At 39.2% G+C, this 9,219-nt stretch overlaps 1 protein-coding gene across 3 annotated transcripts in view; it reads left to right on the plus strand.

Annotated features, from left to right (window-relative positions):
- GPATCH2L (G-patch domain containing 2 like) overlaps window positions 1-8,343 on the plus strand; it is a 49,665-nt gene extending 41,322 nt beyond the window's left edge. For all 3 annotated transcript variants that reach the window (XM_081048621.1, XM_081048623.1, XM_081048622.1), the window contains one exon: window positions 3,500-8,343. In XM_081048621.1, the coding sequence (XP_080904747.1) occupies window positions 3,500-3,748 (249 nt within the window). In that variant the 3' untranslated portion in view covers window positions 3,749-8,343. The remainder of the gene's footprint in view (window positions 1-3,499) is intronic.
- Window positions 8,344-9,219: the final 876 nt, after the last annotated feature.

Here is a 9,219-nt window from a genome sequence, read left to right on the forward strand (position 1 = left end):
TAAACTAATACTTGGCACATGGACCGATCGCACTAGATATTTGTTGTATGAACACATGAATAGAATCTGAAAATAGAAACAGGATTGTCCTTAGCATTATTCTAACCCTGTGATCGGATTCAGTAGTTCCGTTTTAGGTTGGCCCTTAAACCTCCCCTATGGTCTCGGGAGCCATAGGACAGATTGTTACTGCCCACAATGTCTTTTTAAAATTAAAATGGTTTTTAGAGTTAAAAATTTTTTTTAGTAAATATTGAATGGCTAGAAAAGAGCATTTATAGAAGATATGTAAGGTGTAAAGAAGAAGAGTACAGCGAGTATCCATGTACCCGCCATCCACTTTAAGAAAAAGAACATCACCTTTAAAGTCTTTCTTCTACTCTCCTCAGAGGAGGTATCCATTATCCTAATATATTTTTTTAATCACTTATCATTCTTTGTTCTTTTTCAGAGAGTTTTAACAGACATAGGTATCTCTAAGCAATGTATTGTCTAGTTTTGCATGTGTTTGAACCTTGTATAAATGGAATGTCATATTTTTATACGTTATAAGTTTCACCAAGTTATGTTCTTGGGATTCATTCATGTTTCATCCTGCCAAATACCCATTCACTTTTTTACTGCCATATATGTATGGTATTCCATTGTATGAATATGGGGAATATACTACAATTAAACATTCTTGATGGACATTTGGATAGTATCCCATTTTATGCTATTGTGAAAAATACTGCATCATTCTGTGGGAGAACATGTGCAGAAATTTTTTCTGGGCTACTTCACACTCCTTAGGAGAGCTGTGTCAAAAAACAGGAAACAAAAAGTATTGATAGAAAAAAAAAAAAAAGTATTGATAGAAGGATGTGGAGAAATTGAAACCTTTGTGCATTGTTGGTGGAAATGTAAAATAGTGCCACAGCTCGGGAAAAACAGTATAGCAGTTCCTCAAAACTACTATGTGATCCAGTAATTCTGCTCTGGGTATACACCCAAAAGAATTGAAAGCAGAGAGTCTAACAGATGTTTGTACACCCATGTTCTTAGCAGCATTATTCACAATAGCTAAAAGGTAGAAACATCTCAAATGTTCATTGATGGATGAATGGGTAAGAAAAATGTGATATATGTTACACACACACACACACACACGCACACACATACACGCTCACACACAATGGAATATTATTCAGCCTGAATGCCTTCATTATTCAGAATGAAATTCTGATACATGCTTCAACATTGGTGAAGACATAATGCTAAGTGAAATAAGCCAGACACAAAAGAACAAATATTATATGATTTCAGCTATGTGAGGTACCTAGAATAGTCAAATTTATAGAAACAGAAAGTAGAATGGTAGTTGCCAGGGCTTAGGAGGGGAGGAGAATGAGAAGTTCATGTTTAATGGCTATAGAGTTTTCATTTGGGATGATGAAAAAGTTCTGGAGATGGATGGTGGTGATGGTTGTGCAGCAGTGTAAATGTACTTACTGCCACTGAACTGTACACTTAAAAATTAAAATGATAAATTTTAGGTTATGTATATTTTACTGTAATAAAAAATATATAGCAAAAAAGAGTTTTAGGGTAGGGCTTTTTCACTGTTAATGATCATATAGTAGTGGTAAATACAGTTTTGTGAAATTTATTTTCAGTTAAATATGACTGTGTGTGTGTGTGTGTGAGAGAGAGAGAGAGAGAGAGAGAGAGAGAGATTAATTTGGGTTGTGATATCAAATGTATTTCTTGCTGTTGTGGGTTGAGTTTCCAAAACGTTTGGAAGCTATTGTCCTCAGGAAACTCTTGGATATGTGCCATAGAGTAATAGCTTTCAAGATTTTTTTTTTTTTAACAATAATTCACTATAAGAAATTCATGTTTGAATATGTATGTGGGTATACATGTAAATCTGAAATAAATCCTTGTTTTTATTCTTTTTTATTAAGAAAGAAAAATACTGGTTATGACCCACTAAACTGATTTTGTGACCCACAGTTTGAAAATTCCTGAAGTGGAATTCCTGGAGTGAATTCCTAGGTTACATTCCTGGAGTGGAATTATTGAGTGATGGGGTAAAAATGAAACTTTTCTAGATTTTGCTATATGTTAGTGTATGTTTGCTCTCAGCAGAGTAGTGTGATGATGGTTTGTATACTCTGCTCAGGGGACCTTTGGAAATTTGAGGACATTGGTTGTCAACAATGATTCAGTGTTCTTTTGGCATTCATTGGTAGGGTCCAGGATGGTTAGTGTCCTTGTGGAAAAAACGGGGCCTGATTGTGTGATTTTCTACCATTTTCCTTACTGTCTGCTATTAATTGGTGACACTGTCATGTTGGAGGCATGGAGTGTAACAGCAGGAACACAGAGCTTGGAGTCCAGTACCTGAGTTTGAACCTTGCTACTTAACAAGCTCTGTTGTGTCCCTAAGAATTTAACTGCTTCTCTATGGCTCAGTTTTCAGATCCAGAAAATGGAGATGACAATGCCTACTTCTAAGAGTCTGCATTAGGAAGTAAGATTATGTGTGGAGTATTTACATAGTACAGTACCTAAGACAAAAGTGCTTAATAAGTGATAGTTACTACATTATGCATTTGTACTATTGAATTTATTCATTTGTTTAATTAAATCCATTTTCTCAGGTAGAGAAATATTTATCTTACTTAAATCTTACCTTTTAAAAAAATAATTGTTGTATTTTTTCAGTTAGAGTTGACATTCAGTATGTTATAGTAGTTTCAGATGTACAAAATAGTGATTAGACATTTATATAACTTAACGAGGTGATCACCTGGATCAATCTAGTTAGTACCCATCTGACACCCTACATACCGTGTTTCTCCGAAAATAAGACCTAGTTGGACCATCAGCTCTAATGCGTCTTTTGGAACAAAAATTAATGTAAGACCCAGTATTTATTATATTACTAATACTATATTATATTTTACCCGGTTTTATAATAAAATAATTAATTTTTGCTCCAAAAGATGCATTAGAGCTGATGGTCTGCCTAGGTCTTATTTTTGGGGAAAAACGGTAGTTATTACAATATTATTGATTATATTCCTTAAGCTATACTTTACATTCCCTTGAATATTTTGTAACTATCAGTTTGTACTACTTAATCTTTTCCCCATTTTCACCCCTGCAACCCCACTCCCAGCTGGCAATCATCAAAATGTTCTCTGTATCTGAGTTTCTTGTTTGTTTGTTTTGTTCTTTACATTCCACATATAAGTAAAATCATATGGCATTTGTCTTTCTCTGTCTGACTTACTTCACTCAGCACAATACCCCCTAGGTTTATCCATGTTGTTGCAGATGGTAAGATTTCATGATTTTTTATGGCTGGTAATGTTCCAAAAGAAAAGCCTTATGTGGGCACTTGGGTTAATAGGGCATAAGACAAAAGGATTTAAAAAAATTTACGTTGAAGTATCTCATTCTAATTTGTCTCTCTTTGATTTTCTTTCTACTTTTGTAACACTCTTACCAGTTCACGTGGATGCAATGGAGTCAACTGCACCAACATCACAGGCCCAGAAATCCCCCAACTCCGAGTGGTTGGTCAGGACCTCTGCCCCAGAGAAAGCTGCTGATTCAGCTGCAGCTACATTTTTTAAAATGCCACAAGAAAAGAACCCTGGATGCAGCTAGAGAGCAGTATTTCACCCCCAGGAGCCAACGAGGTGTTGCGAAACCAACATTAGACTTTGTATTATATAGGCTTGCATATCTTAATTGACATTCCCAGCCCATTCCCCACCAGGACTGGGTCCTTCCTCTTTGAACTAAGCAGTGGACTCTTTCTCTTAAAAAATCATGTTGTGGAAATCTGGTGTTTTTTTAAAAAGTAAAGTATTGGGGCAGCAATTTTTTTTTTAAAGGGTCATTTTATGCTAGATTTGTTACATTGCTATTACTGCCTCAACAGTTACCTACAGCTCCATTTACAGAGCTGTTGCTTTTTTGCAGGTGTGTCTTTTCTTGAAAAACTAGTAACTGCTTTTGCATACTCTCTGTGTAGAGCTTTAATATCATTTGAGGAAGTCCCGAATGATATTAATGAGTCAATACCTGTGTGTGGAATTGTGTTTGCAGGAGGTAAGGCTTGCCTCTGAGCCTGGCCTTGATTCCCTCAGAGTGCCAATCTGATAAATCCACCAAGGTCTCAGTTTGGAGCCTCAGAAGACAACACCAGCAGCGTGGGACTTGGGACGTTCTTCTAGTCTTCTTGATGGCCTCGTGGGACCGCCAGCAGCTGCACCTATATACATATACACACAGATTGGTGTCATGAAGGTGTTTTAGCTGTACAGCAAACTTAAATAGTCATGGATTGTGTCTTAATACTTCATGTTGCAGTGTAAGCCTTTGTGTACTAAATGGGACTTTTATTGTTAGTTTATAGGTCAATAACCTGCAGCAGAAATTCATACTCTATTATAATAATGGCTTCTTGGGGCCATACTTTGGGAAGGAAAAATGTCTTTTGACATGCTTTTTTTCCTTGGCCTGATCACCACGGCTCAGCTGCATGTAGTTATGTATATAGCGATGCCTGAAGTTGGAGGTTACTTTGTCAAAATGAGGAATAAGTGACTGCCTATAGCTGCTGGAGAAAAGCCACGCTTTCTAAAAAGGTATCAGCAAACGTGTCTGTAGTTCAGGGGCCTGGTTGATGGAAGGGCTCTCTTGTGGTACAAATAGAGTGCATTTACTCTGAAATGTACCAAAACTGCTCTGAGTGTCCACTGCTCTGGTTATGTTCTAGAGGAGCTCCCACTCTGTCTGGGTCGTTTCTGTGCTTAAATAGGTTGTTGAGTGGGACACAGCCTCCTTTCCCTGAAGCGCAAATGTCCGCCTTTCTCACACAGAATGTAATGGTAGGCTGCTCTGTTGTGTTCCCTTTAAAAATCAATGGTAGCTCAGAATTTCCTTGTCTGTGGTAGGTGTACATTGTTGGAGAAGGAGACTTAAGCTGAATTTGCATACCACTCTCCATAAGCCTGAGGACAGGTCACTTGTCCATAACAAGGCTACGGTGGAGGGAGCCGCAGGTGCAGGTCGTGGGGGACGAGCCTCCCGGCGGCCACCCTGGTTCTCCTGTCGTAGTGAGTGGACTTCCCTTCCCTGCAGGCTGCGCCCACAGCAGTGTAGGAGATGCAGTGTCTGCTGAATACAAAATGGCACTACTGAATTGTTCAGTGATGAGGGTAGGTTTTATGGTCATATGTGCATTCTTAACTAGTCCCCACAGTGTCCCGAGACATACATTTCCAACATAATTTGTTGGATTTAAGGGAGAAATCCATGGACATAATTTTATTGTCTTTGTACTAAGCTCTGTGGCTCATACAGAGATTGGTCCTGTGATCATGGCCTGTTAAGACCTCCACATTTCAGGTCGAATCTTTTTTTATGGCACGTTGCCTGGCAATTCTCCTTTTTACCTGTGATTAAAAATAATTTATATATACAATTTTATGTTTTAAACACTTCTGTGACATAAAGGTAAGTGGCTGCTGCCATTTTACAGAGACAAGAACAGTCACAGTTTAGTGACTTGCCCAAAATCACTTAATTAAGCCAGGATTAAAATCCCAGACTTTCATACTTTCTCTGCCCTGGGTTGTAACCTTGTTTTTCATTGGTAGACCTGAGTCACTCTGAGACCCATAGTTTTGAAACAGTGTGCCATGAATGTGTTACATCTTTCTTGGGCATGCTTTTTACATATTTTGAGTACTTTCAACAGGGATCATCCCAAAATGCCATATCTACCTATAATAAGTAGGGGAGAAAAATAATTACCTAAGAAAATAGCAATTAAGTACACAAGTACTTCGCAACACACGTTTATAAATTGTGTTCCTCATTTTAAGCTCCTGCATGAGCTTGCTTACAGAATTATTAACCATTTCATTCTGCTTGTTTTTGTATGAATCAATTCCAGAAGAATAACCTTAGAATCGAGTGAATTTTGAATTTTAAAATTTAAATCTCCTTTTTATATGGCAAAGTGTATAATGTCATAAATTAAGAAAGTCTGTTACCTTTCAACAAACGATATAATTTCAAAATCAGGTTTTGTAATCTGTTGGAAAAACTGATAGCATGACTTCCTTTGAGGATAATCCTTGAGCTCACATGTATTTGATCTGCTCACAAGTAACAACTGCAGCTGAGTTCCACAGTTCTTTCTTCTTTCAGGGTTCTGGTTTATCCCAGCTGGCTGCACAGTCTGCCTGTCTGAACCCTAATCTTGTGTATTTTCCACAATAGGCAAAAGTCAAGATGTTATCTATTACTGCCATTCGTAAAAGTTAGTTTTGCTTATGAGTTTAAGGGAATTTGAGATTTTTCAGCTGCAGTAGTTTAAAGGGAGCAACTTCATTTGCATCAAAAGTCTTGCGTTGCTTTTTGGTTAAGAACTGTTCAGAGGAGGAAATTAGTAGCTGTTTACATGGTGCTAAATTTGGGAGGGACAGAATCTGATTTTAATATATTGAGTGGTGCATGCTTTTAACCTTGAATTCTTTAGAAATTGAATGCAGTTGAAAATTTCAGATGATATTGTTTTGCTGGGCTATGAAACAGGCTACAAAACAAGGCCGTTTTGGCAGCAAAATGACTAAAAGCTGAAATAGATCTAATTTGTGATGCTGACAGCATTCTTTGCTAAGTAAAACTCCCCACCAAGAATAGGTAATTAAACTGTTTTTGAATGCCAAATAGATTAATCTGATACATCTTTGCAACTTGGAATCAGAAACACAATCTAGTCCACAGCATTGGAAGTTCCGATGCTGCAAAGTAAAGGAGCAGTGTTATCACAGAAGTCGCTTAGAGTTGAACAAGTGACAGAGTGTCGCGAGAAAGGAGGTAGGCTGGCTTGTCATTGCTGATGTGATGGGTTCTCCACTTTGGCTCCCGGCGAAGGCTCCAGATCTTTGCTTTATTTTGGCTTCATTACCACGCTCTGTGTTACCTGGGGAGGCACCTATATAAAATCCTCAGCGTTAGAAGCCATATTCGGTGTTCTGTATGTCTGGTGAACCTTATCTGAGCTGGGATGAGAACAGAGTGGCTTTCTCTTGCAGCTGTGGATGCCATCTCGTTAGGGGCATAGCTTCCAGGATGTGTCATGGTTCATGGGATGGTGGGAGGGATGATAGAAACAGTTTGCGCTTGCTGTCAGCTGCTTCCTTTGTTAATGCTGGAGCTGTCCGTTTTACTTGTCAGTATTTCCTTATCGCCCACTCCAGTCATGACAGTTGGTGGAGTTACTGATGGTGGCAGCAATCTGGAGGGATTCCTGCCCCATCAGAAAACTGGTACAGAGGGGAAAGGTGAGGAAATTGGCAGGTTCTGCTATTAGCGCTAAACACAAAGTGGCCCGGAGATGCTTTCACCTACATGAAGTTCACAGACGAGATGGACGTCAAATGCCTGGAAACGGCAACATCGGAAAGAAACAAGGAAAATGAGTGATGTTGCTGAAGTGTGTGGATTTTAAGGTTTTTAACAAGCCCAGAAAACAAACTTGCGAACAAAAGAAGAAATTTTCCTGCCACTGCGAATAGATATAGCACTTGGTAAAATTGCCAAAATTAGGGAATAAAAAAGTTTCAATCACAGTACCGAACACTGGGGGTCCTGAAGAAGCTGTTCACCAAGGAAAGCAATCTTGGCGAGGTCCAGAAGTGAGAAGAAGGCGAGAGGAAGAGAAGAGGAAATGCTTACAGTGGGGTCCCTGGACCAGCATCAGCACATTCTTGCCGCCCCAGACCTACTGAATCAGAAACAGGGTGGGGTGCAGCCGTCTCCTACTAGCCCTTCAGAGGACTCGGGGGCACGCTGACGTTTGAAAATCACAGGCTTTGCCACAGTTAAAAAGAACTGTTTTAATATACTGGTAGCCCCGAGCTCTGAGGTGCTCTTATATTTCCCTCCATACGTATAGAGATGTTTTGTGTATGATTCTTTGCAGAAACTGTTAATGTCTTTATTGCCCATACTTTTCCCCTCAAAGCTCCTGAAAGATCACCTGGAAATACCGAGAAAGGATGATGTAGAGCAAAGTGCCATCGAGGCTGTATTTGGATGGGTGGAAACAACCTTTTAAAAGTGGATTAAAATATAATAATGAATTTTTAGTTTGTGAGTGATAGTCATTTTTCAAATTGGCCGAAAAACATTTTGTAAGATACTGCCAGCCATGATTTTGTGACATTTGTTCATTATATTGTAATTTAATGGGAAAGTGTCATGTATTTTCTGGCATCATAATGGTGAATGAAGCCCTTAAAGTATGGCTCACAAAAATGAAAAAATAATTGGAAGAAAAACCATCCTGCGTACATAGTGTTTATCATAAATACCTATCGAGTTATTGGTAATCTTGCTAGGACTTAATCTTAGTACTTCAGAGCATGTACAAATCAATTTTCAGTCATCCCACTTAATCATCCCCTGTTGTCTTTGTTTTACATTTCAGGTAGTGCTTCTGCAGGGCTTGGGGACCAATAGGAACAGCATGTTACACATTTTTTTGTTGTCTGACTCATGGATCCAGCATGGTACTCCAAAGTTTTGAAGTGAAATCATGACCACTTTTTTCTTTAGATTTTAATTTGTATGAATTGGGCAGGGCCCTACCTTACTACCAATGCCTGCAAACTCAAGTTCTCTCTAGCGATACGTGTGGCTAAGGAGGAGTTGAGTATCATTTCCTCAGGTGCTCATGTGGTTTTGTTAATTTATAAAGGTGACTGAATGACAACATGGAGAGGTCACTGCCATTGTAAGAAAACTTGATTGTTACTTATAGTTCCCCTAGAAACAAGATACACGGCCCGTTAATTACTAGGGCCACAGGACAAACACCAGCTTTGGGTCAGCAGGCAGAAGACAGGAGCAAGAGGCAGGTTTAGGCTAGGGCCTTTATCAGGGTTTCCTGAAAGGCAAAGCAGGGAAGGTAAACAGCTTAGCAATGGCTGGTTTGAATACTCCCAGGGCCTTTGAACTAGAGTGTGGTCTCTAGTTACCTGGTACCTGGCTGTGGGATGATTGCTTCCTGGGGTGTACAGGCCGGATGGACGAGGTAGGGCTCCATCATACCTGCTCATTTTGCAGATCAGAAGCATGCTGCTAGCTGAGTCCATTATTCCTAAGAATGTGCTAGCCCTCGGAGGGGTAGTCTCTCCCCAGCTG

Source organism: Rhinolophus hipposideros (assembly GCF_964194185.1).
Source record: "Rhinolophus hipposideros genome assembly, chromosome: 5".
In the NCBI taxonomy this organism is placed as follows: domain Eukaryota; kingdom Metazoa; phylum Chordata; class Mammalia; order Chiroptera; family Rhinolophidae; genus Rhinolophus; species Rhinolophus hipposideros.